Genomic DNA, 25147 nt, shown 5'->3' with positions numbered 1-25147 from the left:
GCAATTTTGTTGTTGCTTAGTCACACTTCTAGATTTCAATGTAGTTCAGCCAGCCTCTGCATTTAAGCTGCTTCTTTTTACAAGGTTGCTGGTAGATTGCCGTTGGAAATAATGACTCTAGTGGGTAAAAATCTGACACTGGCTAAATATGCAATTATTAAAATATCAATTTCGAGCCTTACCACCAGGAGTTGATTTTTCACTTGTATTTATTATGGATGCCCATTAGTTCCTGCAAAGGCAGCAGCTACTCTTCCTGGGGTTAATTATGGATCCCCATTAGTTCCTGCCAAGGCAGCAGCTACTCTTCCTGGGGTTAATTATGGATCCCCATTAGTTCCTGCCAAGGCAGCAGCTACTCTTCCTGGGGTTTATTATGGATGCCCATTAGTTCCTGCCAAGGCAGCAGCTACTCTTCCTGGGGTTTATTATGGATGCCCATTAGTTCCTGCCAAGGCAGCAGCTACTCTTCCTGGGGTTTATTATGGATCCCCATTAGTTCCTGCCAAGGCAGCAGCTACTCTTCCTGGGGTTTATTATGGATGCCCATTAGTTCCTGCCAAGGCAGCAGCTACTCTTCCTGGGGTTTATTATGGATCCCCATTAGTTCCTGCCAAGGCAGCAGCTACTCTTCCTGGGGTTTATTATGGATGCCCATTAGTTCCTGCCAAGGCAGCAGCTACTCTTCCTGGGGTTTATTATGGATCCCCATTAGTTCCTGCCAAGGCAGCAGCTACTCTTCCTGGGGTTTATTATGGATCCCCATCAGTTCCTGCCAAGGCAGCAGCTACTCTTCCTGGGGTTTATTATGGATGCCCATTAGTTCCTGCCAAGGCAGCAGCTACTCTTCCTGGGGTTAATTATGGATCCCCATTAGTTCCTGCCAAGGCAGCAGCTACTCTTCCTGGGGTTAATTATGGATCCCCATCAGTTCCTGCCAAGGCAGCAGCTACTCTTCCTGGGGTTTATTATGGATGCCCATTAGTTCCTGCCAAGGCAGCAGCTACTCTTCCTGGGGTTTATTATGGATGCCCATTAGTTCCTGCCAAGGCAGCAGCTACTCTTCCTGGGGTTTATTATGGATCCCCATTAGTTCCTGCCAAGGCAGCAGCTACTCTTCCTGGGGTTTATTATGGATCCCCATCAGTTCCTGCCAAGGCAGCAGCTACTCTTCCTGGGGTTTATTATGGATGCCCATTAGTTCCTGCCAAGGCAGCAGCTACTCTTCCTGGGGTTTATTATGGATGCCCATCAGTTCCTGCCAAGGCAGCAGCTACTCTTCCTGGGGTTTATTATGGATGCCCATTAGTTCCTGCCAAGGCAGCAGCTACTCTTCCTGGGGTTTATTATGGATGCCCATCAGTTCCTGCCAAGGCAGTAGCTACTCTTCCTGGGGTTTATTATGGATCCCCATCAGTTCCTGCCAAGGCAGCAGCTACTCTTCCTGGGGTTTATTATGGATGCCCATCAGTTCCTGCCAAGGCAGCAGCTACTCTTCCCAGGGTCTGGTAAAATGAAGGCAGTTATACAATTTTAAAAACATTACAATACATTCATTACAGATTTCACAACACACTAAGTGTGTGCCCTCAGACCCCTACCACATATCTCCGACACAACATCTGTTATCATGTGTGTGTCTGCATGTGTCTGTCTGTGCCTTTGTGTTGCTTCACAGTCCCTGCTGTTCCTCACTTAACCTTTATTCAACTAGGCAAGTCAGTTTAGAACAAATTCGTATTTACAATGACGGCCCACGCAGGCCAAACCTTAACCCGGACGACGCTGCAGTTTAGTCACCTCAGATTGCTCAATTTCCACATTATTTATTGCAAGATTTAGTTGAGGTTTATGGTATAGTGAATGATTTGTCCCAAATACATTGATTTTAGTTTATTTAAAAAATATATTATTATTAAAATTAATATAATTTTATTTTTTATATTTAGGACTAACTTATTCCTCGCCTTCTGAAACTAACTGCAGTTTTTTGTTAATGAACGAGAACATCAGACAAACAGTGAATACAGGTCATATCTGCATACAGTCCATATCAATGCAACATTTGAAGTCAATCAACAAGGACGTATTAGGATTAACACACACACTTACAAATCAACAAGGACGTATTGGGATTAACACACACTTACAAATCAACAAGGACGCATTGGGACTAACACACACACTTACAAATCAACAAGGATTTAGTTGAGGTTTACAAATCAACAAGGACGTATTGGGACTAACACACACTTACAAATCAACAAGGACGTTTTGGGACTAACACACACTTACAAATCAACAAGGACGTATTGGGATTAACACACACACTTACAAAACAAGGACGTATTAGGATTAACACACACTTACAAATCAACAAGGACAGATTAGGATTAACACACACACTTACAAATCAACAAGGACGTATTGGGATTAACACACACTTACAAATCAACAAGGACGTATTGGGATTAACACACACTTACAAATCAACAAGGACGTATTGGGATTAACACACACACTTACAAATCAACAAGGACGTATTGGGATTAACACACACTTACAAATCAACAAGGACGTTTTGGGACTAACACACACTTACAAATCAACAAGGACGTATTAGGATTAACACACACACACTTACAAATCAACATGGACGTATTGGGACTAACACACACTTACAAATCAACAAGGACGTATTGGGACTAACACACACTTACAAATCAACATGGACGTATTTAAGAAAGACAATATAACATTGGTTTCCTTTTGTACACGTTAGGTTAGAGGTAACAATCCTTCGTATGAACTGCCAACTATATTGTGCATATTATTCGTTCATTGTGGAAATAAATTAAGATATGCAAGATGTTTTAATATATATGCATATTTTTTTAAATAACTCTATATAACTCAAGTGCCTTGGAAATGCTTTTGTCAGTTCATCCGTTTCTGTCCTGTAGGTGGCACTGTGTGCTCTTTATAAAGGATGGGTGGGCCATGTCCTAAACACACGCTATATCGAATTCAAGTTTATTTGTCGCGTGCTTAGCATACAGCAGGTGTAAACGGTACAGTGAAACGGTTACTTGCAACAGGAAGTGTCCAGATAAAAAAATATTTAAAATATTTTGTAATTGTTAGGATGACGCTTACCCGACACATTTATCTAAATTGATGGGTCATGTGAAAGAAATGCTAAACCACTCCCCAGCCACATCTAGCTAAGTGGATGGGTCACTTTTGTCTAGACATGTACACATGTTTATGAAATACAATAGAAGGCCAAAATCACCCCCAGACACACCTGGCTAATTTGATGGGTCGTTAAATAATCCGCTAGCTAACATTAGGCTATACCTAGCAATGCAAATGGTTTTCTGATTCGAATAATGTGACTACACAGATCATACACGTAACGTTAGCTAGAGAGCCAGCAAGCTATCGTTCGCTAGCTAACATTAGGCTATATCTAGCAATGAAAATGGTTTTCTGATTCGAATAATGTGACTACACAGATCATACAAGTAGCGTTAGCTAGAGAGCCAGCAAGCTATCGTTCGCTAGCTAACTAACGGTATGCTTTAACTTGCAATAAAGCGACTTTCTGACCAAATTAGAAACTTGTATCTGAAAATTGAGCGTGACTCTTAGATGAACGCTCACAGCAGACTGGAACCATTTCACTCCCTTTTATTTGTAACTACTTCTTGTTTGGCCAGCGTTGTGTCAAGTCACTCTGGTTTCATACTGACCGTGGCATGTGCAGAAAGTAGCCCATCACTTGTTCCAACTGATTTGTCGATAGCGCCTGCTAAATTCAAGGCATTAATGTTTGTTTGAGAAAAGTAGCAAAACTTTTGTAGTCCTCGATGGCTAACGTTATATCTTTCAAAAACGGCACGGTAGAAAGGACTATCAACACATACTGAGCAGCTCATGTTATAGACAGAAGCATGCTACATGGCAGACCAATCCACACTCATCTCCCGGCATTTCCAGCCCATCCATTATCTCAGCCAGTCATGGCTAGCGGGAAGGTTCCTGACTTTTTCCGTGGTTAAACCAACTAGGCTCGTAATTTAACAATTTGATTCATATTTATGGATGGAATAAAAGTTTGTTATTAAGGCACATCAAAGTTCACATGTTCCAGAAGGCATTTCTGCCCCAAAACACATTTTGATAAATAAATTAAATGCACTCACACAAAATGGGCATTATAATAATTTTCACAATTTCAGAGTGTTATTTCGACCTCATAGTGTAAAATTACAAAGACTGACAGGGGCTTTAAGGGTAGCATTTGTGGAGAAGAAGCTGATCCTATATAAATCTGTAGCTATGGGAAACTCCACCACAGGACTAGGAGAGCAGAGGTTAGGTCTCCCTGTCAGATACTGAATGTAAGTACACAACCCTGTAATTTCAGGCAGTTTAAAGCCACAATCCTGGCTTTATGTTTCAGTCCAATGGCAGCTGTGGGACGGGGCTGAGCAAACGTAACCTTAAGTAACCTCAAATACAAAGCTACGGACCCTCTGCTCCCAACCCGTGTGTGTGTGTGTGTCTGCAACAACAATAATAATAATAATAACTTGATGTTTATATTGTCCTTATTTCACACATGTACAAGTGTGAATTGGTCATTTATTTTTTGCATATCCCAACTCCCCCTGAGACGCCATCGGAGAGAGTGGAGTCACGGCCAGGGTCAGCCATTATCAACGGCAACCCAGGAGCAATTAGGGTTAGGTGCCTTGCTCAATGGCACAGCCATTTTTTTTTTTGCTTCGTCGCCTCGAGGATAAGAACAAGTGACTTTTCGGTTACAGGTCCTAAGCTCTAACCGCTAGGCTACCAGCCACCATGTGTGCTTGTGTCCATCTCTCTCTCTAGAGGGGTAGATTATAAGCAAAAAGACAAATCCCTTTTGTCTAAAAGTTAAACAATGGACAACAAAGTCTATTCATAGAGCTTCGATCATTCTAAGGCTGTTCAGCATAGAGTGCATCGGCAAGATGTCCATGTCCTTTCTTATGTTTCAACATGGCTACTAAATAGGTGAATGTCTCCCTGCATATATCACAGCTGTAAAGCTTCTCTCCAGTGTGGGTGCGCTTGTGTACAGCCAGTGCGTCGGTTCGGGAAAACCTCTTCCCACACTGATCACAAGCATGAGGCTTCTCTCCAGTATGAGTTCTCTTGTGTGCAGCTAGGTTTTGTGACCGACTGAAGCTCTTCCCGCAGAAAGAACAGTGGTAAGGTTTTTCCCCGGTGTGCGTTCGCTGGTGATTCACCAGAGTACGAGACAGCGAAAACCTCCTCCCACAGTGATTGCAGACATAAGGCATCTCTCCAGTATGCACACGCTGGTGTGTTATTAAACGGCGGCGGAATATGAAGCTGCTGCCGCAGTCGGGGCAGTTGTACAGTTTCACTCCTCGGTGTATCTTCATGTGAATTCTGAAGTCGTCAGGATGGTTGAAGGTCTTTCCACACAGGTCGCAGACAACAGACTTCTCTTTACTGTGCCTTTTCTGGTGATTCTTCAGATACACCGGATGAGAGAAACAGTTCCCACACTCAGAGCAGCAGTAAGGTCTCTCTCCCCGGTTGTGCGTCAGCTGGTGAAATTTAAGATTACCTTTTGTAGTAAAACACGCCCCGCATTCAGAGCAGCGGAAGGGCCTTTCGGCGGAGGGCTTGTGTTTATGTTCATGTGCTTTCAGTAAACTGAAATGAATGAACCGCATTCCGCAGTCAGAACATTGGAACGGTTTCTCTTCGGTGTGCATTTTCATATGGAAATTAAAGGTTGCCAAAATACAAAATGTCTTCTCGCAGAAGGAACATTGGTAAGGCCTTTCTACGGCATGCTTGTGTGTTTGCTTGTGTGCTTTTAAAGTTGAGTTTTGTGCAAAACTTTTCCCGCAGTCAGAGCAGTGGTGCATTTTTTCCCCTGTATGTGTTTTCTGGTGCATTTTAAGATTACCTTTTAGACTGAAACTTTTTCCACACTGTGGGCAGCGGTAAGGTTTCTCTCCTGTGTGGATTCTCTGGTGCATTTTAAGTTGCGCTGAACCAGCTAAACTCTTCCCACACTGAGTGCAGCAGTAGTGATGTTTCTTCCCTGTAAGTCTCTGCGGTTGTTTGTTGGCGTGTTTTGATTCGGTGAGACTCCAGTCTGGGTCATCAGCATCATGATGATGTTGTTGTTGGGGCTCCCCAGAGGACCCACAATAGCCACGTCTTTTTCCTGTGTGAACAAGGAAAAACAATCAAAACATTGAATACAGTTTGTCCTAGATAAGTTACATCATTCTGAGGTATCGTTAAAACCATTCATCAGATAATCAAATTCCCTAGACTGCACTGTAACTTAGGATTTAAAAAAAAATCTTCCACATGCATAACCAGTACTTGAGAAGTATTGTTATCAAATAGTTCATGGAATTTTGAGGACTGCGGTTACCGTAAAAAAAAAAAAACATTTTAAATAGCAAAACAAAGATATATATACACACGGTACCAGTCAAAAGTTTGGACACACGCACTCAAAGGTTTTTCTTTATTTTTTACTATTTTCTATATTGTAGAATATTTGTGAAAACATCAAATTTATGAACACATATGGAATCATGTAATAGCCAAAAAAAGTGTGATTTTAGATTCTTCAAAGTAGCCACACTTTGCCTTAATGACAGCTTTGCACACTCAACCAGCTTCATGAGGAATGCTTTTCCAACAGTCTTGAAGGAGTTCCCACATACGCTGAGCACTTGTTTCGCTGCTTTTCCTTCACTCTGCAGTCCAACTTATCCCAAACCATCTCAAAGGTGTTGAGGTTGGGGGATTGTGGAGGCCAGGTTATCTGATGCAGCACTCCAGTCTCCTTGGTCAAATAGCCCTTACACAGCCTGGAGGTGTGTAAAAAGAAATGATGGTCCCACTAAGCGCAAAGCTGATGGGATGGCGTATCACTGCAGAATGCTGTGGTAGCCATAATGATTAGGTGTAAAAATCACCAAGTGTCACCAGCAAAGCACCCCCACACCATGACACCTCCTCCTCCATGCTTCACGTGGCAACCACACATGCAGAGATCATCCGTTCACCTACTCTGCGTCTCACAAATTGTTGGAACCAAAAATCTCAAATTTGGACTCATCAGACCAAAGGACAGATTTACACCGGTCTAATGTCCATTGATCGTGTTTCTTGGCCAAAGCAAGTGTCTTTTTCTTATTGGTGTCCTATAGTAGTGGTTTCTTTGCAGCAATTCGACCATGAAGGCCTGATTCACGCGGTCAGTTGATGTTGAGATGTGTCTGTTACTTGAACTCCGTGAAGCATTTATTTGGGCTGCTATCTGAAGTGCAGTTAATTCCAATGAACTTATCCTCTGCAGCAGAGGTAACTCTGGGTCTTCCTGTCCTGTGGTGGTCCTCATGAGAGCCATTTTCAACATAGCGCTTGATGGTTTTTGCGACTGCACTAGAATAAACTTTGAAAGTTCTTTCAATTTTCCGGATTGACTGACCTTCATGTCTTAAAGTAATGATGGACTGTCGTTTCTCTTTGCTTATTTGAGCTGTTGTCGTCATAATATGGACTTGGTCAATTACCAAATAGGCCTATCTTCTGTATACCACCCCTACGCTGTCACAACACAACTGATTGGCAAAAACACGTTAAGGAATATAATTCCACAAATTAACAAGACACACCTGTTAATTGAAATGCATTCCAGGTGACTACCTCATGAAGCTGGTTGAGAGAATGCCAAGTGTGCAAAGCTGTCATCAATATTCGTTTAACACATTTTAGGTTACTACATAATTCCATGTGTGTTATTTCATATGTCTTCATTATTATACATTATTATACTACAATGTAGAAAACAGTAAAAATAAAGAAAACCCTTGAATGAGTAGGTGTTCTAAAACTTTTGACTGGTACTGTGTATATTTTTTAAGTATAATAATACGTTTTAATGTATGTGCATTGAGTGTGGGAAATGTGCTTTACAAAACATAATTATGTTTTTTTTTAATGATGGAAGGACTCATAAAACCTGAATAAAGGATACATCTCGTAATAATATACAAGGTCAAGCACTTTTCATGTTTAGTCTTCACATGATAAGCACATATGCACTCAGACCTTTGTGTTTCAAGTGGGTGTCAGGTAAAAGTAGACGATGGCAGATAACAGGATTCTTAGTGAAAGGCCTGTTGTTGTTGAACGTGTTCTTGATTTATACACCACCGTTCAAAAGATTAAGGTCACTTAGAAATGTCCTTGTTTTTGAAAGAAAAGCAATTTTTGTTATCCATTAAAATAACATCAAATTGATCAGAAATACAGTGTAGACATTGTTAATGTTGTAAATGACTATTGTAGCTGGGAATGGATGATTTTTAATGGAACATCTACATAGGCGTACAGAGACCCATTATCAGCAACCATCACTCCTGTGTTCCAATGGCACGTTGTGTTAGCTAATCCTAGTTTATCATTTTAAAAGACTAATTGATCATTAGAAAACCCTTTTGCAATTACGTTAGCACAGCTGACAACTGTTGTCCTGATTAAAGAAGCAATAAAACTGTCCTTCTTTAGACTAGTTGAGTATCTGGAGCATCAGCATTTGTGGGTTCAATTACAGGCTCAAAATGGCCAGAAACAAATAACTTTCTTCTGAAACTCGTCAGTCTATTCTTGTTCTGAGAAATGAAGGGTATTCCATGTGACAAATTGCCAAGAAACTGAAGATCTAGTACAACACTGTGTACTACTCCCTTCACAGAACAGCACAAACTGTCTCTAACCAGAATAGAAAGGGGAGTGGGAGGCCCCGGTGCACAACTGAGCAAGAGGACAAGTATATTAGTGTCTAGTTTGAGAAACAGATGCCTCACAATTCCTCAACTGGCAGCTTCATTATATACTACCCGAAAAAACACCAGTCTCAACGTCACCAGTGAAGAGGCGACTCCGGGATTGCTGGCCTTCTAGTGTTTTTACAGTCGTTTTACAGCATTTGGCAGTACGTCCAACCAGCCCCACAAGTACAGATGATGTGTAACAAGGCCAGACGAGGCCCTCCACATCCAGATTCTTCACCTGCGGGATCGTCTGAGACTAGCCACCCAGACAGCTTATGAAATTGAGTATTTCTGTCTGTAATAAAGCCTTTTTAATGGGGAAATACTAACTCTGATTGGCTGGGGCATTTTATATTTTTGTTCAGTATTCAATAACATTCTCAGTAACGGTTACAGAAATCTATTTTTCTTGTTACAACTGTGATATGTTGTTTATCTACATTAGTTGAATGCACTGACTAAATTTGCTCTGGATAAGAGCTCCTGCTGAATTATCAAAACGTAAAAGTAAAACAAAACACATTCAAAGCATGCTGGGTATTATTCTAATGTCCTCGGTCTTCAGCCACAACTGTCAGATACACGGTTTTATGTTAATTGTATCAAAACCATTGGCAACATGTTGCGCTCCTCTATGTTTAACGATGATTCTACAATGAAAAAAGGTGTTGATGCAACTTACAAACGTTGATATCAGAGGCCCCTGAACTGCACTGTAATGTTAGAAAACAACAACTAAACTTCACAGTGGAACCAAAACAAAAGGTATCCTGCTGCACTTACTTTGATGAATCACGTCTCCTTCCTCCTCCTCGTCTCCTTCCTCCTCCTCGTCTTCTCCTCCAGCAGTTCCACTCAACCCTGGTGTTTTCCTGCAGTCGACCAGCCGCAGACACCCTGTTCAGACCCAGCAGTAAGGCATTACCAGGAGAGGACAGAGAGGGGGCCCCACTCACTGTCTTCAGACCCTGTAGTAAGGCATTACCAGGAGAGGACAGAGAGGGGGCCGCACTCACTGTCTTCAGACCCTGATAGTAAGGCATTACCAGGAGAGGACAGAGAGGGGGCCGCACTCACTGTCTTCAGACCCTGCAGTAAGGCATTACCAGGAGAGGACAGAGAGGGGGACCCACTCACTCTCTTCTCCCTCTGCTCTGGTGTGTGTCTCTCTGGTGCTGGTTCTGCCTCCAGCCCTTTGCTAGGCAACCAATCCCTGTCCTCCTCATCCCATTCTTCATCGCAGTCTGCAGCGATGTCATCAAAGGATTGGCTGGGACTCATGGGTTCCCCCTCCAGCCTTTTGCTAGATAACCAATCCATGTCCTTCTGGTTCTCGTCTTCATCACAGTCTACGGCGTCGTCATCAATGGATTGGCTGGGACTCAAAGGTGCACCGATACCCTCCTCCTGTATCTTCCTGATGTCCTCTTTCAGTTGGAGTAACCAAGACATTCCCTGCTCCTCCGATTCCATTGAATCTGCATTTTCCCAAAGTTCCTCCAGGATTTTACGGCACAATGAGTGATGGTGATTCTTTCCTTGAACATCAGAGCCATCCTTGCCACCTATTCCACTGCGTTCACACAGGCAGCATAAATTGTCGTTGGTTAAAGTGTATAAACTCTGTTCCATTTCACGGCGGGCATGGGGTCCCTACTTGAGGATCTTCACAGGGGAACCCAGGCAGTGGGAGAGCAGGGATACATGTTCCCCGGTTTCAGATACACCAGGGGAGGCAGATGTCTGAAGCAGTTTCAGTCTTCTCTAATGTGTTGTTGGCACTAGTTTTGGGGTGGTGTTGGGCTGGTGTTGGGGTGGTGTTGGGCTAGTGTTGGGCTAGTGTTGGGCTAGTGTTAGGGTGGTGTTAGGGTCTAGTGTTAGGGTGGTGTTAGGGTGGTGTTGGAGTAGTGTTGGGCTGGTGTTGGGCTAGTGTTGGGCTAGTGTTGGGGTGGTGTTGGGGTGGTGTTGGGCTAGTGTTGGGGTGGTGTTGGGCTAGTGTTGGGCTAGTGTTGGGCTAGTGTTGGGGTAGTGTTGGGGTAGTGTTGGGGAAGTGTTGGGCTAGTTTTGGGGTGGTGTTGGGGTAGTGTTGGGGTGGTGTTGGGGTAGTGTTGGGTTGGTGTTGGGGTAGTGTTGGGCTAGTGTTGGGGAAGTGTTGGGGAAGTGTTGGGCTAGTTTTGGGGTGGTGTTGGGGCGGTGTTGGGGTGGTTGGAAGACGTGGGGCCTAAAAGGGTTACTTTGTGTTCAGACTGCCGCTGCCCTGGTCACGCTGAGAGAAGGGAAGTCTAGAGCACAACCAGACTTCTTAAATCGAGCTGTTGATGGCGCTTAATAGGGCGGAAAATCTGTCTCTGTCAAATGAAACCTCCTGCTCTCTGTTACTGTGGATATTTGAAAGGTCCATTGGATTTACTCATATGTTCATCATGGACAACATGCAGCGTGTAGCTACAGCTTTCAATACCAGTGTTGTCCTGAATACAGCTGCTGGTATCGACGCAGCTCTGTCTTTTGTGGGTAAAGCAGTCTGGACTGGTTGAAGCCGAGTGGGAAGGATTATTTTGGAAGTGTTTCAGTCTGCCGTGAATCATCATTATCCATACACCGGTAAGAGTCTACAGTTAAAATGCTAAGATCGATACATAATTGAACATATGTTATTGTCTCAACTGCATCAAAACTGTTTTTTTTTAAATTGTTTGCTAAATAGCTAGCTAGATAGACAATTGTATACAGATACTGTTTTGGCTAGCTAGCTAAACTGACCAGTTGCATTCTGCTGTTAATGTTGATTGTTGATGTGCTAAACCGCGCATGACATTATGATCATATTTTAAATGTCTGTCATGTTCAACGAGCTAGCTACCGAAAATAGCCACTGTGGTGCGAATGCTAATCGATTATCAAGCTAATCAAACCCCATTTTAAGTGATTAGGTACACATGCTAAATTGGCTAGTTAGCAAGCCACGATAAAATGATAGCTAAATAGCTTGCTATTGGATTGTAGATTATTTTTATTTTTTTTCCATGTTCAACTCGCTGGCCATCTTGATGAATACCACTTACATTTAGCCAGCTGGGAATTATGAAGCTAAATGTTTGCTAAAACTAGCTAGTAATCTTGTGTCTGCATTGCCATTGTTTGACAGGAAGCAGGTTAAGTGTGTACAGGATGCTTTATTACAACTGTAGAGGTCAACAGGAAATAAAAATCTAAGAGATTAATTCATTGATGTTTCAACACCTTTTCCTGGAATTTGTCTTTCAGCATAAACCTGCTCTCCACCATCAGTACAAGGAGATGATCAAGGGTGAACAAGAAACACTTCAGGTATTTTGTCTTTGAGCTTATTTCTCTGACTTGGGGGGTCAATTAGTGTTATTTATGGTATGCAAGGTTTGAATGTCTTGTCTATTTTATAGTCTGCTTTCGTCCTTTACAGCTTTAATTGCCTGGAGCCTGGTGTTGTTGTGGCCAAGAAGCTTCCACTCAGATGGAACCAGGTTTCAGCTGCTGTGCAACGTTGATGTCCTTCCTACCAGAGATGTGAAAGCATCCCCCCCCGGACTGGACACAACCCGGCAAACATATTGAGAAGATCAGGACTTTTGCAATGAAAATAGCATGGACATTACATGTCCTGCACCAAAAGGGCAGGACAGAAATATGCTCTCAGGCTCGATTGGTTCATGTTATGATATGGACAAAGCAAAGTTACTCAAGAGTTTATGATCTAGGACTAGATAGTGTTTTTACCTTTGTGTTTTAAGTTTTTCCTAATTGTAGACTATTAACTTCAAGTGCTACAGGTAGTCACGCATTTTATTGTTGAAATCTTTTCAGTTTTTTTAAGCACGACCTCCCTGCTTTAGCACATGGCCACAGTCACATGCTTCCAAATGTATTATTTAAGAGATGGGTGGGTCTAAAGCTTCCAATAATAAATTGGTGTAAAACAATCAGAACACAGGCCATATAAAAAATAAAAATAAAATAAAAAAATACTTGTTTCTGCATCCCCAAATTCTGCACAAGGCAAAAATAAATGGCTACACGTCAACTGTTCGTTCAGTGCAGCAGCCTGCGGGTGTGTAGTGCTGCCAGAGCTCCGCCACTTCTCACAACGGTGCTCCTTTAGTAAAGTTGCATAACAGTGCGCGCCTCTAGGCAGAATGTGCTTTGATTGAAACAAAATACAGGAAGTATAGTATAGTTTAACACCAGCTGTTCTAATTTGCTCACAAAACAGTAATTCAAGAAGATCTAAATGCATATGTAAATGCTGCCAAATGGTTTTATTCATGTAGTATTCACCCCCAGGAAGAATGTAGTATTCACGACAACCCCAGGAAGAATGTAGTACCCCCAGGACACCCCCAGGAAGAATGTAGTATTCACGACACCCCCAGGAAGAATGTAGTATTCACGACACCCCCAGGAAGAATGTAGTATTCACGACACCCCCAGGAAGAATGTAGTATTCACGACACCCCCAGGAAGAATCTAGTATTCACGACACCCCCAGGAAGAATGACACTTTGGTTTTTCTTCTTCACATTTGACAAGCACTTCGATATGATCCTTTTCCTGAATTCATAGAATGTTTGGGAACAATGTAGAACAGTGGTCCACAACCCTTTCAAGCCTAAGATCACATCCCAAGTCCAAATGTAAACCAAGATCTACCACTTGCAAAAAAAAAAACAAGGCCACAGTGAAGTTCCACTTTGACATTCTCTATTTTGTTACCTGTCAGTCACAGGCAAAGTATTAATTTAATTATACAAATAGTATAATCAGAAGGGCAACTATCATTCAACATTTTATAACAGTCATATTACATTGTTCAATATTTCCACAGGCCTATTGCTCATTCACCATTCATATATAACCTCAATAATCAGTCAATTACAGGCCTATTACCATTCATATATAACCTCAATAATCAGTCAATTACAGGCCTATTGCCATTCACCATTCATATATAACCTCAATAATCAGTCAATTACAGGCCTAAGCCAATCATATATGACCTCAATAATCAGTCAATTACAGGCCTAAGCCAATCATATATAACCTCAATAATCAGTCAATTACAGGCCTAAGCCAATCATATATGACCTCAATAATCAGTCAATTACAGGCCTAAGCCAATCATATATAACCTCAATAATCAGTCAATTACAGGCCTAAGCCAATCATGTATAACCTTAATAATCAGTCAATTACAGGCCTAAGCCAATCATATATAACATCAGTAATCAGTCAATTACAGGCCTAAGCCAATCATATATAACCTCAATAATCAGTCAATTACAGGCCTAAGCCAATCATATATAACCTCTAATCAGTCAATTACAGGCCTAAGCCAATCATATATAACATCAGTAATCAGTCAATTACAGGCCTAAGCCAATCATATATAACCTCTAATCAGTCAATTACAGGCCTAAGCCAATCATATATAACATCAGTAATCAGTCAATTACAGGCCTAAGCCAATCATATATAACATCAGAAATCAGTCAAATACAGGCCTAAGCCAATCATATATAACATCAGTAATCAGTCAAATACAGGCCTAAGCAAATCATGTACAGTTCTGTTTCACTTTCCCTTTTTGAACAACATACAACACAGATCATTTCCCTTTGTAAACAATAGAGCCTAAACAACAGATTTCAAACTAGCAATACCCACTCACTGATGGCTGTGGATGAGATCCCCACACACACATTCAATGTGATGGCACACTAACAGCAAGTGCTTTGTAGTCTGGCTCATAGTTTGACACAGCAAGTCTGACACTGTGTGAGACGTCTATTAGTTAGACAAGACCTGTTCCTTGACTTAATCATTTTCATCTGTGAAAAGGCCATCTCACAGAGATATGTTGATCCAAAGTAGAGAACCAAGAACAAGAACCCAAGAGTCACGGGAGGGGCAACTTTTCAGTGTTTACAAGAACCCAAGAGTCACGGGAGGGGAACTTTTCAGTGTTTACAAGAACCCAAGAGTCACGGGAGGGGCAACTTTTCAGTGTTTACAAGAACCCAAGAGCAACTTTTCAGTGTTTACAAGAACCCAAGAGTCACGGGAGGGGCAACTTTTCAGTGTTTACAAGAACCCAAGAGTCACGGGAGGGGAAACATTTCAGTGTTTACTAGAACCCAAGAGTCACGGTCTCTTGATCTTGCTTTCAACTCTATGTCCTTTTGCAATTAAATTATCTCCATGTCAACTCTGATTGGTAAAGTAAATACTTGCTGGAATTTGGCAGACACCTCCTCAATCTCAATGGGGAGGTAAGGGTTTGAGATAAATGCAACAACCACTCCTATGTCATTGAACTCCTGAAAACGCATGTTGAATTCAGATGCCAGTTTCTGCAGGTGGAAACAGAATTCGTGCTGGAGAAAAGCATCTTTGTTTCCGATGTGTTGCTACATTTTCTCAAGGTTTGGGAAGTGCACCAGCCTTCCATTCCTCAGGCCCACACCCCCACCTTGGCCTTAAAGGCTGGGAGGCCCACACCCCCACCTTGGACTTAAAGGCTGGGAGGCCCACACCCCCACCTTGGCCTTAAAGGCTGGGAGGACCTTGGCCTTAAAGGCTGGGAGGCCCACACCCCACCTTGGCCTTGGCCTTAAAGGCTGGGAGGCCCACTGGGAGGCCCACACCCCCCCACCTTGGCCTTAAAGGCTGGGAGGCCCACACCCCCACCTTGGCCTTAAAGGCTGGGAGGCCCACACCCCCACCTTGGCCTTAAAAGGCCCACACCCCCACCTTGGCCTTGGGAGGCCCACACCCCCACCTTGGCCTTAAAGGCTGGCCCACACCCCCACCTTGGCCTTAAAGGCAGGCCCACACCCCCACCTTGGCCTTAAAGGCTGGGAGGCCCCACCCCCACCTTGGCCTTAAAGGCTGGGAGGCCCACACCCCCACCCCTTAAAGGCACACCCCCACCTTGGCCTTAAAGGCTGGGAGGCCCACACCCCCACCTTGGCCTTAAAGGCTGGGAGGCCCACACCCCCACCTTGGCCTTAAAGGCTGGGAGGCCCACACCCCCACCTTGGCCTTAAAGGCTGGGAGGCCCACACCCCCACCTTGGCCTTAAAGGCACTGACGGTGCTGATCATGTTTGCCACGTCTTTGTCTTTTCCCTGAAGCTCATAATTGAGCTGGTTCAGTTTTGCTGTTATGTCTGTGAGGAAACCTCAGTCTAGCAGCCATGCATCATCAGACAGTTCCTCATACTTCTCATTTCTGACTCCAGAAATTATTTGAGCTCGGGCAGCAAGTCAACAAATCGCTGCAGTACTTTCCTGCGACTCATCCACTTTACGCAAGCGTGGAGACTCAAGTCACCATACGCGGCGTCAATCTAATTCAAATTTAAACAAGCGGTGCTAAAGTCCATTTGCGCGAATCGAATTAACAATCGTAACAACAAGTGTCATGACATGAGACAAGTACACTACTTTACTAGCTAGTGATTGCTGATGAATCACACAGTGATAGTTAAAAAAACTAGGAGAAATCGGGATCACGACAGCACACTGCAACGAAGCCCGAATGCACCCCACGCATTGCTGGTGCCCGGTCTGTAGTGATATCGCTACCAGCTTATGAATGGGAATGCTGTTATCATGCACATAACGTTTAAACTCGTTGTAAATGTTATCACCTCTTGTCCTCCTTTTTAATAGTAACAAGGTGATAAAACGCCCCTTTAAAAAATAATGAATTAATTAATAAAACATTTATAATTTTTTTCCTTCTCTGATTTTGAAAACTCCTCCCGATCGACTTGGAATGCTTCCAATATCGACTTGTCGACCACGATCGACGGGTTGGCGACTCCTGATGTAGAATAAGGCATTTGTGAAAATTCCTAAGCAATATATTCAGCTGGTGTTGCGTGTTGGTAAATCCATCAACTATTCTGCATCAGGCGCACACAGACCAGACTGCTCTGAAATCGGAGTAGATTGCCAGAGCGACTTCTACGACCGCTAGAGATATGCTTACTTGATAGCAGTCGTTCAATTCAGCATAGCTAGCTAGCAAAGCGTTTCAAATGTATTTCTAGCTAACCAAATGACACCTGCATCTAGTTGTAGCCACCGAAAAACGATATGAGGGGAAAAAAATCGGTCACTCACCCACTCCTCCAATGACATTACATTCTCCCAGCAGCTAGCTAATTAACTTGTTAAATAAATAGATACGTTAGCTTATTAGCCACATTATAACTGCCTTGTGATCATTTCTAGTTTGATCGTATTGATATTCCCAGCCTTAGTTACATTCATCAGTTTTTGTCTGAAATATAGAATAATTGAAACGGTGCATTCCGAATGGATGCCGCAAACAATGTATCAGTCCAACTATGATTTACAACCAGATATCAATATTTTTTGGAATAGCAAGAAATGTATTGGTGAATTACATCGATCGTGCATTGAATTGCATTCTTACTGTACGTCATTTAATTGAGTCAAATCGAACCTATTTATAAAAACCTCTTATAAAGTTGGTTTTGTAGCATACACTGGGAATTTGATATTTTAGACTGATATGATTGTTTGTTTCATATCTGCAAAGTAGTTCAAACGCTGTCGTTTACACTTTAGGGTTAAGCAAGTTATTATCAAACCAAAGCCCAAAACAGTAGCTAATCGTTCACAGGGTTGGTGGTGTACAAAACATCAAACTGGCTCCAGTAGAAGTGCTAGTAACCTTTGCTAGAAACATTAGAAAGGCTAGCTTGCTAGATAACAGGAGGCCAGCGCGTCTCTGTCCAACCTGAACTAGAAGTATACCACGTGACTTTCGCTTGATGTTCCTTCGATAACGTTGTTCTGAGATCAGTTTTAAGCTGTATTTTGGAGATTGAATGTGGAGATTCAAACTGTGTTGAAAGACTATTCGGTTCCAATGTATGCTATGCCGTCATCACACACAGACCAGACCAGTCGAGTATCGATATATCAATGGTAAACTTATTCTTCGATGAGGTTTATTAACGGCGATTGGCATCCAATATGTTGCATTACCGCAACTTACTAGACTTGTGTACAACTCCTTTATACTTTGCTTGATTAAAAAATAATAATAATAATAATAAGATTTTCAAATACCCTATGTTGGTGTTTCCTACTGGAGAGGGAATGCAAAACAACGACGCTGGACAGAGTGGAATCAGGTGTATCAAAAAGGCTGTTTATTGGTCAAAGATATCTTGTCCTGCCGTTTACGTGCACGGATCTAGTTCATATAACTCGGCAAGGAGTCAGCTGAAAAAGAGGCCTTATTCAAAGGTTACATTCATTGTTATACATATAATAAAGTAGGTGGAGTCTTGTCGTTTTGGTCCTCTGACTGGTCACAAAGAGTTGGAGGCGGACCTTGCTCTAGCCAGAGCGGGCCCCATTGGTGCATAGCAGAGTCTTGTTCTCTGAGCTCCCTTTGACCTGGACTGAGATGTGGTAAGGTGTGTGTGTTCATGCAAGAAAGTATTTGTGTGTCAGGAAATCTGATACAGGAGAGCAGAGGGGGTCGTGAAAGAAGAGAACAGAGGGGGTCAGTTTTATGGCTGGGTGTATGTGTTCTTGCGATGGAATGTCTTTGTTTCCTGGGGTGGTAAGACAACAGAGCTGAGGGGATAGTGTTAGGGGGGGTAGTTTTATTGCAGGGAGAGTGACCTGGTTCCTGTTTTAGCAGGGGTATGTGAAATGACTTGAGTCAGGCGGTTTGGCTTGGCGCTGTATAATATATGAGCTATGTGTATGAATGTTTACATATATATATATATATATTACACCTACCATCTAACACTACACTCACGAACAAATCTACAAATGAATAAAATATTCATATTTCTCTCGCACGGGATATTTCTGATCCCCAGCGCCATGGGGACACAATTAACATTTATTACATTACATTTAAGTCATTTAGCAGACGCTCTTATCCAGATTAACACATACCACTACTTTCCCCAATGCTACCCATTCCTTTGTCTCATGCCCATCTGCACACTTCTCCTACCTAGGAACCTCCCTCTTACACACTTCTCATACCTAGGAACCTCCCTCTTACACACTTCTGCCGCATGTCCATAAGCTTGACACCTGTAACATAATGTATTCGGTATAAAAGCTTGCACATATTAATTTATATGTCCTATCATTACTTTGTCGGACAAAGACTCAACATCAAAACTCAAAAGAACAGACAATGACTCTTCTGTTTCACCACTCTCGCCACCCTGTCTGCCTCGCAGCAAACAACGAGCATCACAAACACCGGGAATCTTCCTCTTCAGTTGGTAAACTTTACATCTACTGCTACCCCAGTAATCACTCCTTTCAATGGCACCCTTATCTTGAGAGCAAAACACCCCCCCCCCCCCCTGTTCGTTTAACTCTGAGCGCCTTCTCCCTCTGACCAGCAGAAACATAAACAATTATCACAAGACCACTTTTGGTTACCCTCACCAATTTCAAGGCACCCAGCTCTGTTTTCACCCACCCTGAATCCACAAATGGATCAGCAAAAAGGCAAGGATCCACTTTCTCCAAAAAACTTCACTCCTACTGTCATAGACTCATCTTCATCCTGACTCTCGGTTCAAGCCTCAGGCGTCTGAGAACTTCACCACACCCACCACCTCCGATACGTCAACCTCATTCACTTCCAATCCTGTCTTCAGCTCCATCTGCTTACACTTTCTACCATTCTTCTTTAAAAAAAACATCTCCCCCTTTCCGCCATTTTTAACCGACTCAAGCTCACCATCTTCCTCCCTCTGTTTTAGACCTCCTCTGCCTCTCTTTTCCCCTGCATTCCTCCTCATTAATTCCAAGTATATGTAAAGTTACACTGTTACATATACGTCCCCTTATGATAATACTGCACTTCTCCTGACATACATCTTGTTTTTGCTTTCTCAAGTGACGCCATTTAACCTGCTGTCACAATCTCCGTACAATCAGCACAAATCCCTCAGGATGTAGCGCTCAACAGCGCGTCCCACTTATAATGCAGCTGCTTAGTCTTGAACTTATTCTTTATCAAAAGCTACTGCGACACTTTCCAATTTTGACTTCCTTCCACCAGCTCTGTACGTGATCCACCATTAGCTGGGACCGCTCTCTCTTTCCCCCCACCAATGGTAAACTCTATGGCTAGAGCAGATATGACTGATGATGCTTCGTGTAATCTCACTTCAGGAGACATTTTTGCTGCATTTAGGATTTTTCAGGCAAATATAAAGGGTGAAAAAAATGAATTTTGAAGTTCAGAGGAGCTTTTTCTGTTTTTCATTAACATTACGAGGCTTAGTTGTCTAAGGATTATACCACGTACTTCTCAACATGAAAAAAGGCATGCATAGGTAAAAATAATAATCATCAAAACACTAACATATATTACTCAATTCAACTTTATAGCATACATCAATTGATAAACCCATAAGGGAACAAATCTACATTGAAATATATTTAAATGAAATTGAATTAAACATAAAATGTCAATATATTATTTTTACATATGAGAAAGTCTATGCAATAAGATAACCCATCAGGAGCACCAACCCCCTTCAACGTGTCCTCTAAACCAGGGCATTTCATATTTATTTACACATCTGGAAACTCTTCACTAGGTGTTTTCTGTCAGGTGGATGGATTCACTTGGCAAAGGAGAAATGCTCACTAACAGCGATGTAAAAAAAAGTTGTGAACAACATTTTGGAGAAATAAGCTTTTTGTGCCTGGAACATTTCAGGGATCTTTGATTTCAGCTCATGAAACATGGGACCAACACTTTACATGTTGCGTTTATATTTCCGTTCATTATACTTGCACCACAAAGTTCTTGTTGATAGTAGGGATGTTTTCATTGGGTGAAGATTGGTGACCACAGGAAGTATTCAAACCTGATTGATTGGGTGCGTTGCTATAGTATCTCCTTAAGTGTGCAACCATACTAATTCCCACAAATCTAAAAGCATTGGATTGGTGGAGACATGGGCTAGCGGGAGTTTAACATTATTATTTTTTTAAATAACAATCATTACCTTTCAAATTAGCAGTGGCGATTTTAGCATGTACATCTTGGTGGGGCACTACACAATACAATACAACACTAAACAATACATTAATTGCACTATAACGGTGACAAATGGTGCCCACAAACTGTTAGGGCCTACATAAAGCTGTCCCAACAACAGAGTTCCAACAGCAATCCCAACACCTTACCACTGCTACACTTGGCTATCAGCAGAGCCTTGTCTGGCAGCGAAACATTCAGCCTCATTTACTGCCTTTAAAAAACACAGCTGATATGGCTGACTTGCTTAAACAAATGTGGGTTATACTGGCAATTGAGATGTAAAAACTATGGCAAAAGCGGACAAGTGGATAAGAGGCAATCCATAATTTGAATTAAGACATTACTGAGTGAGCTAGGATAGACGTAGTCAATATAACTATTTGCTCAGCACTTTTGAAATGTACAGCGACAGAATTCAGAACATGGGCCGTTCTTACAGTGTTCTCCCTGTACACCAAGTCAGAACCGTAGGATAAATAAAGGGGGCATATAAGCAGACAATGAAAGCTCTTACAATATTCAATGATTACATTTCTCAAAAACAGGTTTCAGGCTCCATGTGCACCACCAAGTCAGAACAGTAGGCGAAATTAAGAGGTGACGATATACCAAATTAGGGTGAGGCACATGGGCTACTAACAGCTTACTACACAACATACACTTAGTATTACTTTTCTGTTTTTCTGCAAAGGGACCAGGACGACTGATCCGTGTAAAGGAAAGAATGAATGGGGCAATGTATCGTGAGATTTTGAGTGAAAACCTCCTTCCATCAGCAAGGGCATTGAAGATGAAACATGGCTGGGTCTTTCAGCATGACAATGATCGCAAACACACCGCCCGGGCAACGAAGGAGTGGCTTCGTAAGAAGCATTTCAAGGTCCTGGAGTGGCCTAGCCAGTCTCCAGATCTCAACCCCATAGAAAATCTTTGGAGGGAGTTGAAAGTCCGTGTTGCCCAGCAACAGCCCCAAAACATCACTGCTCTAGAGGAGATCTGCATGGAGGAATGGGCCAAAATACCAGCAACAGTGTGTGAAAACCTTGTGAAGACTTACAGGAAACGGTTGACCTCTGCCATTGCCAACAAAGGGTATATAACAAAGTATTGAGATAAACTTTTCTTATTGACCAAGTACTTATTTTCCACCATAGTTTGCAAATAAATTCATTAAAAATCCTACAATGTGATTTTCAGGATTTTTTTTCTTCTCATTTTGTCTGTCGTATTTGAAGTGTACCTATGATGAAAATTACAAGCCTCTCATCTTTTTAAGTGGGAGAACTTGCACAATTGGTGGCTGACTAAATACTTTTTTGCCCCACTGTATATATATATATTATTTAACATTGTTTGAAAATAGATATGTAACACGTATTAATGCTAATAATGTGGGGCTCTGCCCTGAATGATGCCCTGAATGATGGGTCACCACTGCAAGTCAGTAACCTGGTTTCTATCTAACCTTGTTATGCGAATAAAATGTATCTAATGACAAGCCTGATGTAAACAGAAAATTTGTCGGTAAACTTTCCTGATGTCAACAAAACAAAATACGCTAGACAAGGCAGGATTATTCCACTCAGCACGGACCGACGCCAATGTCTTCCGGCCGTGTGGTTTTGGTCCGGCCTTGATTTGACCCAAACATAGACGCCTATGTTTCACAGGTTTGGACAGCACAGTACAGCACAGTCCAGTAGAGAGCAGCACAGTACAGCACAGTCCAGTAGAGAGCAGCACAGTACAGTAGAGAGCAGCACAGTACAGCACAGTCCAGTAGAGAGCAGCACAGTACAGTAGAGAGCAGCACAGTCCAGTAGAGAGCAGCACAGTACAGCACAGTCCAGTAGAGAGCAGCACAGTACAGCACAGTCCAGTAGAGAGCAGCACAGTCCAGTAGAGAGCAGCACAGTCCAGTAGAGAGCAGCACAGTCCAGTAGAGAGCAGCACAGTACAGCACAGTCCAGTAGAGAGCAGCACAGTACAGCACAGTCCAGTAGAGAGCAGCACAGTCCAGTAGAGAGCAGCACAGTACAGTAGAGAGCAGCACAGTCCAGTAGAGAGCAGCACAGTCCAGTAGAGAGCAGCACAGTACAGCACAGTACAGTAGAGAGCAGCACAGTACAGCACAGTCCAGTAGAGAGCAGCTCAGTCCAGTAGAGAGCAGCACAGTACAGCACAGTCCAGTAGAGAGCAGCACAGCCCAGTAGAGAGCAGCACAGTACAGCACAGTCCAGTAGAGAGCAGCACAGTCCAGTAGAGAGCAGCACAGTACAGGAAAGTAAAGTAAAGTAAAGTAAAGTAAAGTACAGTACAGTACAGTACAGTACAGTACAGTACAGTACAGTACAGTACAGTACAGTACAGTACAGTAGAGCAGCACAGTACAGAAAAGTAAAGTAAAGTAAAGTACAGTACAGTACAGTACAGTACAGTACAGTACAGTAGTACAGTACAGTACAGTACAGTACAGCATAGTACAATACAGTAATGTACAGTACAATACAGGAAAGTATAGTTCAGTACAGCATAGTACAATACAGTAATGTATAGTTCAGTATAGTAAAGTATAGTTCAGTACAGCATAGTACAGTAAAGTATAGTTCAGCCCAGTACAATACAGGAAAGTAAAGTATAGTTCAGTACAGTACAATACAGGAAGGTATAGTTCAGTACTGTAGAATAGTCCAGTATAATGTAATGTATTGTACCCTACTTTACTCTAATGTACACAACTGAATTAAACTCTACTGTACTGTACTGTACTCTACTGAATTAAACTCTACTGTCCTGTACTGTACTCTACTGAATTAAACTCTACTGTACTGTACTCTACTGAATTAAACTCTACTGTACTGTACTGTACTCTACTGAATTAAACTCTACTGTACTGTACTGTACTCTACTGAATTAAACTCTACTGCACTGTACTGTACTCTACTGAATTAAACTCTACTGTACTGTACTGTACTCTACTGAATTAAACTCTACTGTACTGTACTGTACTCTACTGAATTAAACTCTACTGTACTGTACTGTACTCTACTGAATTAAACTCTACTGCACTGTACTGTACTCTACTGAATTAAACTCTACTGTCCTGTGCCGTACTGAACCGTGCTGTTCAAACTTGTGAAACATAGCAAAGACGTCTATAATTCGTTCAGATTTGGTCTGGTAACTATTATTATTATTTGTTTTAACCCCCTTTCTCCCCAATTTCGTGGTATCCAATTGTTAGTAGTTACTATCTTGTCTCATCGCTACAACTCCCGTACGGGCTCGGGAGAGACGAAGGTCGAAAGCCATTCGTCCTCCGAAACACAACCCAACCAAGCCGCACTGCTTCTTAACACAGCGCACATCCAACCCGTAAGCCGGCCGCCCCAATGTGTGGAGGAAACACTGTGCACCTAGTGACCTGGTTAGCGTGCACTGCGCCCGGCCCGCCACCGGAGTCGCTAGAGAGCGATGAGACAAGGATATCCCTACCGGACTACTGCGCCACCCGGGAAGCACGCTTTGAATATGTTTGTTTTTACTTTTACAGTTTGGTCATTCAGCAGGAGCTCTTATCCAGAGTGACATAAGTGCATTCAACTAATGTAGATAAACACCATCAGTTAGAATAAATAAATATTTCTGTAACCGTTACTGAGAACGTTATTGAACACTGAACAAAAATATAAAACGTCTTCTGTAAAATTGCCTCTCTTACCATGGCTTTGGTCATTCAGCAGGAGCACCTTATCCAGCAGTGACACTCCAGCAGGTGTTCAACTGATCATCCCTAAAGCCAACACCTCAACGTTCCAGTACTCTGCTGCCTTGAGAAGAAATAAAATTTCTGAAGTTGAGACTTTTATCTCCCTCACCAACTTCAAACATCATTGAACACTGACTTTTCTGCTCTTTTGCACACCAATACAAACATCACTCCAGTGTTAATAAAACGTCTTCTGTAACTGCTTTATTTTTTTTGAGTTCTCAATGCCTCTCTTACCATGGCTTATGGTTAAGAAATGAACGCCTTTTGAAATTATCTGGCAACAGCTCTGCCACATTGCACATTCCCTCAACATGAGACTTGACATCTGAAATAAAAAATGGTTGAGAAATGTGAAATTATCTGGCAA

General features: G+C 42.3%; 1 protein-coding gene and 1 long non-coding RNA gene across 2 annotated transcripts; one reads left to right on the top strand and one right to left on the bottom strand.

Annotated features, from left to right (window-relative positions):
• Positions 1–4142: 4142 nt before the first annotated feature.
• Positions 4143–10364, bottom strand: LOC124027353 (gastrula zinc finger protein XlCGF26.1-like). The gene is made up of 4 exons (XM_046339800.1): positions 10077–10364; positions 9908–9980; positions 9675–9788; positions 4143–6259 (listed from the first exon to the last, which is right to left on the bottom strand). The coding sequence occupies exons 1-4, from the start codon at positions 10362–10364 to the stop codon at positions 4989–4991; spliced, it is 1746 nt and encodes a 581-aa protein (XP_046195756.1). The 3' UTR covers positions 4143–4988.
• Positions 10365–11186: 822 nt separating this feature from the next.
• LOC124027356 lies at positions 11187–13265 on the top strand. The gene is made up of 3 exons (XR_006837397.1): positions 11187–11495; positions 12159–12221; positions 12334–13265. It is a non-coding gene; the product is annotated as an uncharacterized LOC124027356 (long non-coding RNA).
• Positions 13266–25147: the final 11882 nt, after the last annotated feature.

Source organism: Oncorhynchus gorbuscha, unplaced genomic scaffold (assembly GCF_021184085.1).
Source record: "Oncorhynchus gorbuscha isolate QuinsamMale2020 ecotype Even-year unplaced genomic scaffold, OgorEven_v1.0 Un_scaffold_3131, whole genome shotgun sequence".
Taxonomy (NCBI): domain Eukaryota; kingdom Metazoa; phylum Chordata; class Actinopteri; order Salmoniformes; family Salmonidae; genus Oncorhynchus; species Oncorhynchus gorbuscha.
Note: the sequence above shows the minus strand (reverse complement) of the source record. Positions and strands in the feature narration are given on the sequence as shown.

What these genes read in the sequence shown, in the direction of transcription:
- LOC124027353 (XM_046339800.1), bottom strand. Translation starts at nt 10,364, where the DNA reads ATGGAATCGGAGGAGCAGGGAATGTCTTGGTTACTCCAACTGAAAGAG. An exon ending in TGCCTAGCAAAGGGCTGGAG is followed by an intron (nt 9,981 to 10,076) that starts GCAGAACCAGCA and finishes GCCTTACTGCAG; the next exon opens with GGTCTGAAGACAGTGAGTGC. An exon ending in AGGAGACGTGATTCATCAAA is followed by an intron (nt 6,260 to 9,674) that starts GTAAGTGCAGCA and finishes TTGTTCACACAG; the next exon opens with GAAAAAGACGTGGCTATTGT.